General features: G+C 47.0%; 1 protein-coding gene across 1 annotated transcript in view; it reads right to left on the bottom strand.

Moving 5' to 3' along the window:
• The window catches only part of ABTB2 (ankyrin repeat and BTB domain containing 2), a 187255-nt gene extending 180510 nt beyond the window's left edge, over positions 1-6745 (bottom strand). The window contains 1 exon segment of the mRNA XM_070383573.1: positions 5351-6745. Coding sequence (XP_070239674.1) covers positions 5351-6731 — 1381 coding nt within the window. The 5' untranslated portion in view covers positions 6732-6745.
• Positions 6746-16436: the final 9691 nt, after the last annotated feature.

Below are 16436 nucleotides of genomic sequence, written 5' to 3'. Positions count from 1 at the left end.
CCAGAGACCCTCCTGTGAAAGAGCATCCCACTCGATGGGTTTTTATAGGCAGTGGGCAAGATCCCAGATGAAAAGGTTTCTGAGCTGTGCAGAGGTCAGGCCTGTTATTACAGCTGGAGGAGTGTGGCAACAGAGACAGAGCACTCGCCCACAGCCCCAGCTGGGGGAAGGACAGGTACTGATGGGGAAATGGGATAAGGACCAGCCTGAGGATTTGCAGCCCAGTGTCCCTGGCTTATTTCAGACCTGAGATGTTGTCCATGCATCCCTGGATGAGAAGGTAGTTGAATGCCTTAGTGCCATCCTCAGACTGGAGGCAGATGACATGCAACACAGATGCAACCTCTTCTGAGCAGTGCTGCACTATGCTCACTCAGTCGTGCCCGATTCTTTGTGACCCCATAGCCTATAGCCCACCAGGCTCCTCTGTCCATGGGATTCTCCAGGCAAGCATACTGAATGGGGTTGCCATTTCCTTCTCCAGGGGATCTTCCTGACCCAGGGATCGAACCTGGGTCTCCTGCATTGGCAGGTGGGTGCTTTACTACTGAGCCACCTAGGAAGCCCTTTGAGCAACAGTCATCCACAGACTGCCCTCTAGGGCAGCTCTGCAGGCAAGATGGGATTGGTATTGCTATTCTTAGGGGAACTGAGTGCCTCTTTGAACTCAGTCTTCCTGTGGATCTATCTGTGGCCAGTTAGACGGCTGCTGTGAAACCCCCACTTGTGGGTACTGCACACTGAAGGAAGCTCCTGTGACCCGAAATCCTTATGTACACTGACTCATCATAGTGTAGGGAACCCTGCTCACGATTAGAGGATCAAAAGATTGAATGATGTCCCCATGGTTTGGGTACCCTCCAAAATGCTGCCTCTCTCCACCGAGAACTTGAAATTCTCAACCATGGTAGAAAGCGGGGAAGAGTCTTCTGAGGGGGTCAAAGGATTTCAAATGAAGTTCTGGAATTAAACATTTTGCATGGTGGGATCAATCATTTGTCCGACTGCCACTCCTGGAGTGTCGCTCTGTGCCAGACCCCGTGGGAGGCACAGGGGAGGCACGGATGCCCATGAGCCCACAGAGTGATGGGGGTGACACGCGCAGGAAACGACTCAGGAACCTGCCCTGGGTGTGGGGAAATTCACAGAAAGGTGGCCCTTCCGCTGGTGTGGAGGCAGGTAAAACTCCTGGAGGAGGCCGAACAACCCCACTTTGTTCTTCTAACAACTTAAAGCTGGGCTGCATTTCTCAGGCATTCAAGAGGGAGGGAAAAAAAAGTCTGCGTTTCCACAAGCTTGCTTTGTTTCAGTTTTACTAGCTCTCTTGGCTTCAATAAAACAGTTAAAAAGGAGGGTAGCTGCTCCCCCTCCCCAAACCACGCAGGTGTGGAAACTGATTAAACAGCAACTAGCGGCTCAATTAACCCTTGCTCCTGGAGTTGATTATCAAGACGGAAACCCATCCTATAAGCTCGGTGTTATATGAGTCCCACAACTAGAAGAGCTTTCTAGACGCAGCCCTTTCATTTCTCCGCTGCAAATGAGATTGTTGGGATTTGCCTCAGCTGATAAATAAGCAAATAATTCAGAAAGGTCCTCACTTTTTTTTTTCCTTTGAGATCCTTAGACAGCAGCAGTATTGATATATTATCTATTCCTAATGAAATTTCAGAAAGGCCTTCCTTGGCCATCATTTAAATTAGTCCCAGTCGTACCATCCCATTACTTTGCTTTTGGTGATTGTTAATAACAGTTACTGCTAAAAGTAACTCCCTATTTGTTCACTTTTTCCTTGTCTCCTCCATTAGTTCACTTCATGAGAGGAGGACCCTCCCCCTCCCCCAATTAATCCACAGTACTTTTAATAGTGGTGCAGACAGGGTCCGTGGTCAATAAATATTTGTTGAATGAACCGCAACTATTTATTAAGCATTTACTATGTGATTCAATCTTTAAATCTATGATATCATCCAGTCCTCACACCAACCTGAGGAGTTAAGTGCTGTTATTATCCCCCATTTTACAGATAACAAAATTGAGGCTTAGAATGGTTAAGAAATATGGCCCAGGTCACTCATAGAAATAGCAGAGGTGAGCTTCAAATCCTTACTGCGATTCCAAAGTTTTTGCTCCTTACCATTATGATGGAGCTCCTTTCATGTACATCCTGGTTACTGCTTTGGAGTAGGAATATTCTCATCAAAACCCTATCATTTAACCTAGCATCTCTGAATGGAAGGAAATTCTCTCCAAGGCCATGGACATTCGTGAGCATTTAGTAAGAAAAATGGCCAGGGAGAAACCCCAAGCGATGCTCAGCATCAAACTGACATACAACAATGAGCGAGGGAGGGAAGAAGGGAGGTGTGGATGAGAGAAGCTTCTATTTTCTGCCAGCTCCCTGTTTATAAATACCACTCTATTAAAGTGGTTTTTCTACCTCTCTTAAGGAAGCCACGAAGATAGCATCACTTAATGACACTGCCCTGGGAACAGGCACATCGATACCAAATGAGCAAGCGATATATAACTCCTGCTGCACTATGAAGCTGAGATCATGTTTTATAAACACCATAGAACTTTTATCATCCATCTTGGGTTGAGCAAAACCATATTTGCCCAGTACTCTGAGTAATGGATTGGACTAGATGGATTAGGGTTCTTGAATTCCCGGCTGGAAGACATTAAAAGTTTAAGAGCCCTATATAGCTGACTCAAATGCATGTGCCCTTGCCGTATAATTAGCAGGCATAACAACAATAAATATATAATTTGAAGGGAAGACCAGCAGGACAAGACTGTGAGCCAGCAACTCTCCCATGTGTGGCCATCTGCCAGTTAGACTTCAGCTGTAGACGGTAACCTTGCTGGCCTTGGCTTACTTCGGTACAACAAAGGTTTAGATTCTCTCCACTTCCTTCCTAAGCAGTTTGTGCTTCCCTCTGAAGTCAGCTCTTGGGCATAAGTAATTCATTGCCTCTCTACTAGACATTCATTTCACTTTGTCTAAAGGGACTTAATAAATGAGCCTGGTTATTGTTTCCTGGGGCCACCCTCAGGTTTTCATGTATAAAAAATGAGCATCCATATTACTCAGGGGAAGCAAATAGTCACCTGTCTCACTGGAGAGCTCCCTGGAGACTGAGAAGTGAGCAGAGGGACACACTTGCTCTGGGCATCCTGGAGATGTGTGTCTGTCACACAAGAGCCCTGCTGTCTCAACTACCATGGCTTAAGAAAGATTGTTTGGGGTGTCGGATGGAGGGGAAGAGGTCAAATCACGGGGTCAAAACCCCACCCTGTAAAGAAAATCCCAAGGAGTGATGACCCTAGATAGGAAATAAGCCCGTTCACGGAAGACACCTGTGTTCTAGCCACTTGTCACATTCTGAATTTTCAGAGGGCCCCGAGGAGGCAGCTGCTCTTAACAACTTCAATTCACAGTTAGAACAACCGAGAAGCCTCTCAACCTGAGGGGCACCAGTTCTGTGTGAAGGGCATGTTTTGTTTGTTTCTCACCTATTATCCACCTTAGGCCTTGTTTTTTTCTTCTAGGAGTCTTCCTTCTTTGAGTTCAGACTGGGCCTCCCCTCAGCCAAAAGTTCAGGCTGCTTCCCCTGGGCTCTGACAACCGTATGGAAATCCCCCTGCCCTCTACTTCCTCTCCTGGAGCCTGTGTTCTCCGTGCTGATGCCACAAACCTGCAGGGCAAAGCACAATTATCAGCTGTGACATCATCAGCTGAGATTCTGGACTGACCTCAACTCTGACCTAAGAGGAGGAAAATGAAAAGGCAAGTGCTCTTCTTGCCCTTCCTGGCATCTCCTTTCAGTTGTGTCAGAATTGAAAATAAAACCCAAGAAAGTCAAAGTCAGCCATGTGGGTAACGACAGACTGTCTTCAAAATGAAGTCTTTAGTTGTCAACTGCTCCCCTTGGAGATTGGATCAATGAAAACAAAGCTGCTTCCTCTCCTCCGGTGGCTAAAAGCTTGAACTCTGGAGCCTGCCTGGGTTCAAATTCTTGTCACTTAATATCCGTGTAAGCTTGGGTTAATTACTTGACTGCTGGGTACCTCAGTTTCCCCATCTATCTAATGGGGATAATACTATAGGTACCTACCTAATAGGGTGGCTGGGATTACTTAAGTTTATATATTAAACTTAAGTTTATATTAAAGTGCTAGAAACAGAGACTGACACACTGTTAAGTGCTAATTTAAGATTTTCGCTATTACAATTATGTAAAACCACACTTAAATATGACTCCCTTTATGCCTTTTCCATACCCACCTGGCCTCTTCCTCTGTACCACTTACTTGCCACTGAATGCAGCCCCTAAAATCGCCCTCCAATCAGACTGTAAGGATGTTTAGCCAAAGTATCATTCTAGAGAACTGATGGTTTGCTGACTCCTGAAGTTGGAGTCTGGTAGGCAGTTTACTGTTGAACCCAGGTCACACCGTAACCTTTCCAGTGAAAAGGTCAAGTGCTTCCCTACCACTCTTTGCACTGAAGCTATGTCCTCTTTCAGAGAAAGGCAACTACCCAAAGGTTTCTTTCTGGCACTTGACACCATGCTGTCTGCCCATCCCCCACCCCGCTTCCCCCTAGCTCGGTTGATGACTATGGGGTCATCCTTTCAGCAAAGTCTAGAAGGTCATGCACTTAATACAACATAGGGTTTTAATTAATTGCTCACTTGGTTGGTGACAGCTTGGAAAACCAGGTCTGGGAACTGGCATGTGATTCCCTTTACTGGGAAGGGGGTTCAGAAGTCACCATGTTCCATAACCCTGGGCTCAGAGTCAAGAACCCACCACTACCTCTCCACCTTCCCCCAGAGGGCCCTGAAAGGCATCCTTCAACCCAGCAAAGCTCAAGGTGGCAGGGCCAGGTCCAGGGTATCCACTTCCCCTCCTTCCATCCCACTTAGCGAAGACTTTGCAGCCCAGACCCTCTGGCTGCTGCTACTGTATTCGACAGAACTAGGACCGAACCGTAGTTGATCTACCCAGTGGTCCGGAAAAGAGGCCAACTACAGACCCATCAAGCAAGGCAGAGGGCCACAAGGCAGTCCGCTTCACGCCAAGAGAGGTTCAGGGATGGCCCCCAACAGCGACAACACGACGCAGAACAGGAAGCAGAAGATCAACCACTACTTTGCCCTCCGAAAGTCAGTCGCCGAAAGAACAACCTCGGGAAAGACTCCTTAATGAACTCCTCTACCCAAAGACCAAACGCTTTCTCTCAGGTCTTGAATCTCCTTGGTCCTAGGAAATTCACCCCCTGCGTAGCCCAGGTTGGACTTCCCCCCAGCCCGGTCCACGGGCCCGGAGCCCGCGAGCTTACCATTGGCGTTCTTGCCACAGATGAGATGCTCATAGGGCTGCAGGACGCCCCAGAGCTCGGCGTCATTGTTGATGACCATCTCCAGGGCCTCAGCGGACACCTCCCCGCCTCCGGCCCCTCCGCCGTCGGGGCTCTGGCTGGCGAGCACCCTGGCCCGGATCTCTTCCACCAGATTCTCCATGCAGGCGGTGAGCGAGATGGCCGCGTACTCGTGGATTCGCACGGAGATGCGGGTGTCCACCATCCAGCGAAAGAAGCGGCCCACTGAGAAGGTGAGGCCGCAGCGCGCCGACTTGCCCCGGCGCAGCCCGTCGCCCGCGCTCATGCTGTATAGGGACAGGGCCTTGACCGCGGCCAGCGCGCAGCTCTCGGCCAGTGCCCAGCTGTGCACCAGGCGCACGGCGCTTTGCACCTCGAAGCGGGTGCACTTGGCGTGCAGCACGCTCAGGCGCTGCGCCTCGCGGGCCACCCGGATGAGCGCCCGGCGGAGCAGCCCCGCCAGGCGCCTGACCGCTTCGGCGGAGAACAGGGGCTGCCGCCGGCCGCCGGCACCTTTGCGAAGGACCCGGGCCACGTCTCCCTCGGTCCAGGGGAACTCCTCCAGTTCGGGCAGGCGCGGGCAGCGCGAGAAGAGGTCGGCCACTTCGGGGTCCTCGGGGAGCACCGTGTTCACCGTGTCCCAGCTGTTGTGGCGGCTGTTCATGGAGCCGGAGTAGCACCACCAGGCCGCCCCGCGGTGTTGCTGCGCCGAAGAGTTGAGCGCCTGCGAGTTGGACTTGGAGGACGAGAGGCTGAGCGAGCGGCACGAGTCCCCGGCCCCATACCCGGAGTCCAAGGTCAAGTCCTCCAGCGTCTTCAAAGTCGAGCTGTACGTCCCGGCCATGGGGAGCCTGCCCGGGGCGGCCTCGCCGAGCGAGGGGCGCTCACAACTCCATGCGCCCTTCCCCAAGTGGGCAGAAACAAGCTCTAGGCTCTCCGGGGCGCCCTCCTTTCTCTCGGCACCGCGGGGCTCGGCGGCCGCATCGCCCGCCCGCCTACCCGGCGGCCGCAGAAAGGTGGGCGAGATTCGCGGCGGCCAGAGCCCCACGCTCCCGGCGTCCCGACTCCGAGCTGTCACTGGAACGATCCTCCGCTGCTCCTCCTCCGCAACCCCCCTGGTCCACCTCAGCTTTCCTGAAGCAGAGCGTCTATTCTCCGCAGAGAAGGGATCCCGAGAGAACAGGGCGGCGGCGATCGAGGGAGGCGGCTCCCGGCGTTGCGCGAGTCCGGGACCGACCTGCGAGAAAGCTCTCTGCAAACTTCTGCGCGGAGCCAGCCGCCTGCACAGCTGGGTACTGGGCTGCTGCCGGCATGCAAATAACCCGGGCGGCCCACCAATCATCGGCCGCGACGGGCAGGGGCTACACCAATGATCTCCCAGAGGGGCGGTCACTTTGCTGATTTCACTCTGCCGCCGGTGAAACCCAGCGCGGGCAGAGGCGGGGCTGGAGGCGGAGGGTCTGGAGGAGCCGCCGAGGGCGCGGTGGAGGAGGGGGAAAGAGATGGCGAGTGAGCGACTGGGCGGGTGGGAAAGGGGGGATCGAAACGTTAGGCTAAGGAGCTGACGAATTAAAGAAAGAGGTAAAGGAAAAGCCACTGTGCGTTGCCACCTTCCCGCCGTCCAGGCTTTGGGCGTCCGCAGCTCCTTTTCAAACCCTTTTGGTGCCAAACACCAAAGCCAGCGAGTCGAGTATGGGTAGGGAAGCAGGAGGGGTTGGGACTAGAGGAGGGAACCGAGGCCTGGGGGAGGGGACCCAAGTCAGACGCCCCACCTCTCTCTCAAGACTTTCTGCCAAGCCCCTCCCGCTTTCCCGAGACGAAACTCCAGTTGTATTTGGAGGAAGGAGTTTGCCCGTGTTTGCTTCTCTTCCCAAATTCGTCTGGTTTTCTTTACGTTGCTTTCTAGGCTCCAATCAGAATAGAAATTCTTAATGTGGCATCTGATAAATGGACAGCCTCCAGAGGGCTGCGATTCCTCCCTCACCTCTCCCCGCCACTTGAAATATTACACACGCAGTAGTCTGAGTACTACTCCAGGGAGAAGGCCGTAACTGATCAGATTTGCAAGAGTCGGTGACTTTCCTGTTAAACTGTACAACGCCGCTTGCTGTGTTGGATCCTTCTTGTGCTTCAGTGTCCGAGTGTGTGTGCTGGGGCGGGGGGAGGGGGGGGCGGGTATTACACACGTGCGTAATGGGTGTGCGAAAATGAAAAACGTTCCTAGTTGTGGCCTGCGCCTGGAACATCTGGCTGAACGCTCCTCTTCCTAACGGTGTGCCCTCAGGCGAGCTCTCTGCCCGGCTCAGGACCCGCTTTCCTTCCAGTGTAAAATGAGAGCTGACCTCCAAGCAGCACCGTTGTAAACCTGTCTCATGCACTTGTCCAGAGGCGGTATCCAGCAGATCCATGCCCGGTCCCACCCCGGCCGGCAGCTGTCCAGTAACTATTCACAGACACGTGCACGAACGTGGACACGCCTCCTCCTGTGGAGCCACAAAAGCAAGGAGGAGATTGTGCAAGCATTTCCCCCAGGTCAGCCTCCTCCTGCGCTCTTGAATAGCTGCTTTGTACTATATCTCACAGGGTTTTGACCTTGGGCCGTGAGTTGCATACGAACTAGAAATGTCTGGTTTCTCTCTCTCCTTCTTAAATTAATTGCCCTTTACTGGTGAAACTCCTTTTGCTTTGGCAGTTTTAACTTAATTTTGCCTTCCAGCGCATCTTTATTTATGCAATACCGCCGCCTGGTGGTTACAACTGGGAATGGCGTCAAGGCTGGAAGTATTGATACTAATGAACGATGTTAAGTCCACAGGGACCAAATCAAAAGAGGACACAAGATGTGACTACATCTTCTATAACAGAGATAGGAAGTCAAAGTAGGTAAGGATATTCAATTTGATTAAAAATGTGAAAAGAAATTTGATACGATTTAAATCTTATTCAGTTCAGTTCAGTCGCTCAGTCGTGTCCGACTCTTTGCGACCCCATGAATCACAGCACGCCAGGCCTCCCTGTCCATCACCAACTCTTGGAGTTCATTCAGACTCACGTCCATCGAGTCGGTGATGCCATCCAGCCATCTCATCCTCTGTCATCCCCTTCTCCTCCTGCCCCCAATCCCTCCCAGCATCAGTCTTTTCCAATGATTCAACTTCACATGAGGTGGCCAAAGTACTGGAGCTTCAGCTTTAGCATCATTCCTTCCAAAGAACACCTAGGCCTGATCTCCTTCAGAATGGACTGGTTGGATCTCCTTGCAGTCCAAGGGACTCTCAAGAGTCTTCTCCAACACCACAGTTCAAAAGCATCAATTCTTCGGTGCTCAACTTTCTTCACAGTCCAACTCTCACATCCATACATGACCACAGGAAAAACCATAGCCTTGACTAGACGGACCTTTGTTGGCAAAGTAATGTCTCTGCTTTTGAATATGCTATCTAGGTTGGTCATAACTTTCCTTCCAAGGAGTAAGCTTCTTTGAATTTCATGGCTGCAGTCACCATCTGCAGTGATTTTGGAGCCCAGAAAAATAAAGTCTGACACTGTTTCCACTGTTTCCCCATCTATTTGCCATGAAGTGATGGGACCGGATGCCATGATCTTCGTTTTCTGAATGTTGAGCTTTAAGCCAACTTTTTCACTCTCCACTTTCACCTTCATCAAGAGGCTTTTTAGTTCCTCTTCACTTTCTGCCATAAGGGTGGTGTCATCTGCATATCTGAGGTTATTGATATTTCTCCCGGCAATCTTGATTCCAGCTTGTGCTTCTTCCAGCCCAGCATTTCTCATGATGTATTCTGCATAGAAGTTAAATAAGCAGGGTGACAATATACAGCCTTGACATACTCCTTTTCCTATTTGGAACCAGTCTGTTGTTCCATGTCCAGTTCTAACTGTTGCTTCCTGACCTGCATACAAATTTCTCCAGAGGCAGGTCATATAATAGTAAAGCAAATGTCGCCCTCTAATGGACATTTAGAGGAAATAAATTCGGCCAAGTTTTTTTTTTTTTTTATCGGGTTTTCTTTTTTTCTTTTTAATCATTTTATTGTGTGCCTCCATAAAAAGTTAACCCTAAAATAGGTAGCAACTGGGAAGCGGCTATATAACACAAGGAGCCCAGCCTGGAACTCTGTGAGGACCTAGAGGGGTGGGATGGAGAGGGGGAGAGGGAGGATAAAGAGGGAGGGGGCATATGTATATATTCAGACCTCCCAGGCTGCGCTTGCACCGAAGACTCAGGTGACATCTAAATGTTGTTGGGGAGGAAGGGGTTCTGACCAAGCCGAATGTGCTCCATAAAAAGGCTATTTTCTATATTTACGTTGGAGAAAAGTCACTTTAAAGACTAGTGCTGTTTGGAAGCAAAGCTTTTTCTTTTTTGTCAATGGAATGCGGTGTTTTGTTTTGTTTTGTTTTTTTAACTATTAAATCACAAGGAATAACAGATGCTTCGATCTCCTCTTTGATAAAAGGACAGACTGAGATTTGAAAGACGTTTGCACAAATCTGTGAAACATAACCGTTCGCATTATTTTTTGTAAGCATCAGTTGCCATCATGTTTTGTAGTTTGGGTCTTGATTTCACCATTGTTGGTGAAGAAGATTTTCAACAAATATGCATTACCTGTATGAAGCTAAGGGGCTTCCTAGGTGGCTCAGTGGTAAAGTATCTGCCTGCCAATGCAGGAGACAGGGGTTCAATCCCTGGGTAGAGAAGATCCCCTGGAGAAGGAAATGGCAACCCACTCTAGTATTCTTTTCTGGAAAATTCCATGGATATAGTCCATGGGATTGCAAAGAGTCAGTCACGACTGAAAACACACACATATGTATATATCTATTTATCGCTGATTCTCCTTGTTGTATGACAGAAACCAGCACAACATTGTAAATTAAACAAAAAATTTTTTTAATTTAAAAAGTAATAAATATGACTTAACTGGAAATTTGACACAAGGAACTTACTGAATGGAAAGGTTATCTAGGAAACTATCTGGAATCTATCTTGGAGGAAAAGAGCAAATGGGATTTATCTTAATATATTCAAGTTACTTGATGACTTGAAGTGTAAAAAGAATAAAACATTTGTTGCTGTTGTTCAGTCGCTAAGTTGTGTCCGACTGTTTGCGACCACATGGAATACGCCATGCCAGACTCACCTGTACTTCTCTGTCTCCCAGAGTTTGTTCAGATTCATGTCCATTGAGTCAGTGATACCATCTAACATCTCATCCTCTGATGCTCTCTGCCCCTCTCCTCCTGCCTTCAATCTTTCCCAGCATCAGGGTCTTTTCCAATCAGTCAGCTCTTTGCAACAGGTGGCCAAAGTATTGGTGCTTCAACTTCAGCATCAGTCCTTCCAGTGAATATTCAGGGTTGATTTCCTTTGGGATTGACTGGTTTGATCTCCTTGCTGTCCAAGGGTCTCTCAAGAGTCTTCTCCAACACCACGATTCAAAAACATCACTTCTTTGGTGCTCAGCCTTCTTTGTGGTTCAAAAGATGTCAAAGCTATGACAAACCTGCTGCTGCTGCTGCTAAGTCGCTTCAGTCGTGTCCGACTCTGTGTGACCCCATAGACGGCAGCCCACCAGGCTCCCCCGTCCCTGGGATTCTCCAGGCAAGAACACTGGAGTGGGTTGCCATTTCCTTCTCCAATGCATGAAAGTGAAAAGTGAAAGTGAAGTCTCTCAGTCGTGTCCGACTCTTAGTGACCCCATGGACTGCAGCCCACCAGGCTCCTCCATCCATGGGATTTTCCAGGCAAGAGTACTGGAGTGGGGTGCCAACCTAGACAGCATATTAAAAAGCAGAGACATTACTTTGCAGTCAAAGGTCCATATAGCCAAAGCTATGGTTTTTCCAGCATTCATGGACGGATGTGAGAGTTGAACCATATAGATATTTTTCTTGATATCCTTGCTTTTCTCTATGATCCAATGAATGCTGGCAATTTGATCTCTGGTTCCTCTCTGTTTTCTAAATCCAGCTTGTACATCTGAAAGTTCTTGGTTCATTTACTGCTGAAGCCTAGCTTGTGGGATTTTGAGCATTACTTTGCTAGCATGTGAAATGAGTGCAATTGTACAGTAGTTTGAACATTCTTTGGCATTGCCTTTCTTTGGAATTTGAATGAAAACTGACCTTTTCCAGTCCTATGGCCACTGCTGAATTTTCCAAATTTGTTGGCATATTGAGTGCAGCACTTTACTAGCATCATCTTTTAGGATTTAAATAGCTCAGCTGGAATTCAATCACCTCCACTAGTTTTGTTTGTTATAATGCTTTCTAAGGCCCACTTGATTTCATATCGCAGGATGTCTCACTCTAGGAGAGTGACCACACCATCATGGTAATCTGGGTCATTAAGACCTTTTTTGTATAATTTTCCTGTGTATTCTTGCCACCTCTTTTTAATCTCTCCTGCTTCTGTTAGGTCCTTACCATTTCTGTCTTTTATCGTGCCTATCCTTGCATGAAATATTCCCTTTATATCTCCAATTTTCTTGAGATCTCTCTCTTTCCCATTCTGTTGTTTTCCCCTATTTCTCTGCATTGTTCATTTAGGAAGGCCTTCTTATCTCTCCTTGCTATTCTCTAGAACTCTGCATGAAAGTGAAAGTGTTAGCCGCTCATTCGTGTCTAACTCTTTGCTACCCTACGGATTGTAACTGCCAGGCTGTCTATGAGGTTCTCCAGGCAAGAATACTGGAGTGGGTAGCCAGACCCTTCTCCAGGGGATTTTCCTGTCCCAGGGATTGAACCCAGGTCTCTTACATGGCAGGCAGATACTTAACAGTCTGAGCCACCAGGGAAACTGCATGCCTACCAGTAAATTTCAGAATCCTGTGGATGTTAAATTGCACTGCAAGGATGTGTTCAGCAAAATTCAGTGGTGGGAAATGCTACTGGACAAACAGCTGAGTTTCGTTAGTGAATTAAAAGGAACAGAGATGGAGAGGAAACCTGTATACTGAAAGAGACTTAGAAGACATATCAGCCAATCACAATGTGTGGAATTTATTTGTAAACATTTGACCTTATGAAACAATTGGAAATCAGGAACACTGTCTGGATATTTGCTATTATGAAATCATTGTTAGTTTTTTGATGTGGTAATGGTAGCATGGTTATATTTATTAAATGTTTTTATCTTTTAGAGACACACACTGAAATGTGTTTTGTAGTTTTCACCTTTAAAAAAAAGAGAGACTTCCCTGGTGGTCCAGTGAGTAAGAATCTACCTTCCCATGTAGGGGATGTGAGTTCTATCCCTGGTTGGGGAAGTAAGATCCCACATGCTGAGGGGCAAGGAAGTCTGCACAGGGCAGCAAAGACCCAGCACAGACAAAAAAGAAAGATCTTTCTGGAAACATCTGGTAAAGGGGCTAGAAAGCCAGGACAGACGATTAAGACCGTAGATCTCTTGTCTTTGATATATTCCCCAAGGAGTTCTATAGTCCTCTTGAGGACTGGAGATACAAACTAAGCCCTGTCTGTGTTTGTGATCTATGTGATGGAGGAGAAAGAAAAAGAGGAAGAAAGATACTGATAGAGAACAAGTACACGGAACCCTGTGAAAAACGAACCAACTGACTGCAGTTCATCTTTCGGGGAGTTGGCAAGCCACATAAAGTACAAAACTTCAGACTAAGGAAAGAATGGATTTGGCTTCTTATATATGCGTGTGTGTTTAATGAAGGCAATCTGGTAGTAATGTGCTTAATCTTAGGAATGCAAATTATATCAGAAAAAGAGAAAGCAAACCCACGTTCTTAACTCAGGCCTGGCCTAAACATAATCTTTGAAGAAAAACAACTGTCATGTGGCTGGACAAGTTAAAAAGAACATGATGAAACCAAAGCAAATATTGGGAGAATTTCCAGTGGAGTGAGCACTTCGAAAACAGATTTGGGATTACCTGTGCAAAAGTTATACAAGGCAAGAGTTTGAAATAAAGTGTGCAAACTTTACCTTGGGCAATCTCTCATATTTGTTACACAATTTCTTACAAAATAAAAAAACAATGTGAAGGTTGTTGCTCAGTAGCTACACTGTGTCCAGCTCTTTGTGACCCCATGGATTGCAGCACACCAGGCTTCCCTGTCCTTCATTATCTTCAGGAGTTTGCTGAAGCGAACAAAATATGGTAGAATTTATCTTGAAAGAGAAGAGGTTAATATTATTTAAATACAGAGAGAACTCTCTTGGGCTTCCCTGGTGGCTCAGTGGTAAAAATAAAAAAAAAAAAATCTGCCTGCCAATGCAGGAAATTTGGGTTTAATCCCTGGGTTTGGAAGATCCCCTGAAGAAGGAAGTGGCAACCTCCTCCAGTGTTCTTGCCTGGGAAACCCCATGGACAGAGGAGCCTGGCGGGCTACAGTCCATAGGGTCACAAAAGAGTCGGACACGTGTTAAGAACCATGAAGTTAACGTTAGACAAGGTCCTTGCCATTTAAAAAAAATACATGGCCAACATGTAGAAATGGGCGCATGAGAATAACTCTCCTGCATAACAAGCTTTGCGGTGCTTCTCAAAAGCTACCCACCAAGGGCCATTACCAGTTCATGACTCACCACATGGATTGATGCGTCTAAAGGAGGAATGGGACAACCACAAGGAAGGAAATACCCTCACGGAATGCCAGAAGAGCTGAAAAAGATGCTGGTAGACAGATGAGTGTGCCATGGTTAGCAGAACAGCTTGTGGTAGCTGGATTGCAAGCAGAGCACTCAGTTACTCAAAAATCACAGATGGTGTAGAAACCGTGAGGTAACCCTTCCATTTCTTGTGACCCAAGGTAGCCCATTCCTGACACAGGTATCATTTTTCTGGACCTCAGTACTAAAGAGACAGACAGACAACACAGAAACAGACCCACAGACATAGAAAACTAACATGGTTACCAAAGGAGAAGTGAGGGAGGTGTAAATAAGGAGTTTGGGATTAACACATACACACTACTCTATATAAAACAGGTAACCAACAAGGACCTACTGCACATCATGGGGAAGGATATTCAATATTTTGTATAACCTATAAGGGAAAAGGATCTGAAAAAGAATAGATAGGTAAGTGTATATAAATGAATCACTTTGCTGTACACCCGAAACTAACATAACTTTACAAATCAACTGTATTTCAATTTAAGAAAAAGTTTGTGTGTTTTTGTACATGATAGTGCCCAAACTTTCCAAATAAAAAGTTCTACTTGTAAAAAATAAAATAGACAAAAAACAGAGAGACACACAGATCATCTGAAATGAAGGACCCCAAGTTGACTAAGGAAGGGGAAAATAATACACTTTTCCAAAACATGTTCTGCTGAAGAGCCTCATGAGATGGTCTGTGAAAAAGGATTCAGTGGTTAAGTTCAGGAAATATTGCACTCTGTTTCTCCCTCTACTTTATTCATGATGCAATATTTTGTTTAAGACTCTGTTTATATGGTTTTGACCTAGTATATCCCGGGCTTAACTGGGCAGAGACCTCCAGCCTGCCTACAGAGTTGCTCTAAAGTGACTGGGACTTTTTTTATTTAACTTGAAGCAGAAAAGACAGCTCCATTGTTTATGTATCTGCTCAGGCAGTGGTGGTAGGGCAAGGCCCTTGGAATGAATCCAGATAAATCCCAGAACAGGTTGATGTTCATCTGACCCCTGCACAAAGCTGGAATTTGATGATTCTGTTGAACGCAAGTACTGTTCCAAAGGTAAATATAAACCCAGGGCACTGGTCCACGGGGGGAGAGGAGGTGGTGTGCGTGAGGGTGCAGGCGCGAGTAAGAAGTGCACAAAGTAAACAAGATGCGGGGAGGTATCTCTCCAAGAGGGAGTTCTGCCTGTTAGGCAGCTGGTGTCTTAGATGTGATAGCTGTTATTAGAGACGCAGCCATCAAGATGTTAAAGGCAAGAATTTTAAGGGATGGGCTGAAACTTAAAGCTACAAGGCTGAATTATAGCTACAGAACAGAAAACCCAGGAACTGTTGCCAAATCCCCATCTGGATGTTCTATACACCAGTTATCAATGAACTGCAATCGTGCTCTTCTGTCTTGGCATGGAAAATATCTACAGTTAAGTAGGACTTTTCAGTAAGTTCAGTCGCTCAGTTGTGTCCAACTCTTTGAGATCCCATGGACTGAAGCATTCCAGACCTCCCTGTCCATCACCAACTCCCAGAGCTTACTCAAACTCATGTCCATCGAGTCGGTGATGCCATCCAACCATCTCATCCTCTGCCATCCCCTTCTCCTCCTGCCCTCAATCTTTCCCAGCATCAGGGTCTTTTCTAATGAGTCAGCTCTTCACATCAGGCAGCCAAAGTACTGGAGTTTCAGCTTCAACATCATTCCTTCCAATGAATATTCAGGATTAATTTCCTTCAGGATGGACTGGTTGGATCTCCTTGCAGTCCAAGGGACTCTCAAGAGTCTTCTCCAACACCACAGTTCAAAAGCATCAACTCTTTGGCGCTCAGCTTTCTTTATAGTCCAACTCTCACATCCATACATGACTACTGGAAAAACCATAGTTCTGACTAGACGGACCTTTATTGGTGAAGTAATGTCTCTGTTTCTTAATATGCTGTCTAGGTTGGTCATAGCTTTTCTTCCCCATGAACAGTATGAAAATGATGCTTAAATTTGCGATATTTACTAAACATTCATCTCTTAAGATTCATCTGGCATTCTTACTACACATTAAAAGTCTCAGTCGCCTTTCCCGGAGTTCCTGATTCAGTTAGCCTGGAGTGATTTGAAACGAGCTTTCTCAGGTGATTTCCCATTCCCCATACTGTGTATGTAGGTATGTATTTGAATTGAAGTATATTGACCTGCCACAACACTCTATTAGTCCTGAGTTCACAATCTAGTGACTCAATATTTCTATACATCACCAAACCATCACCACGATAAGTCTAGTTGCCACCTGTCACCATACAAAGTTATTACAATATTATCGACTGTATTCTCCATGTTGTGCATGTCACCCCCTTGACTCCTTTATTTTGTAACTGGATGCTTGTACCGCCTAATCT

This window comes from Bos mutus, chromosome 15 (assembly GCF_027580195.1).
Source record: "Bos mutus isolate GX-2022 chromosome 15, NWIPB_WYAK_1.1, whole genome shotgun sequence".
Lineage (NCBI taxonomy): Eukaryota > Metazoa > Chordata > Mammalia > Artiodactyla > Bovidae > Bos > Bos mutus.
The sequence above is the reverse complement of the archived record's forward strand: the minus strand, read 5'-3'. Positions and strand labels throughout refer to the sequence as shown.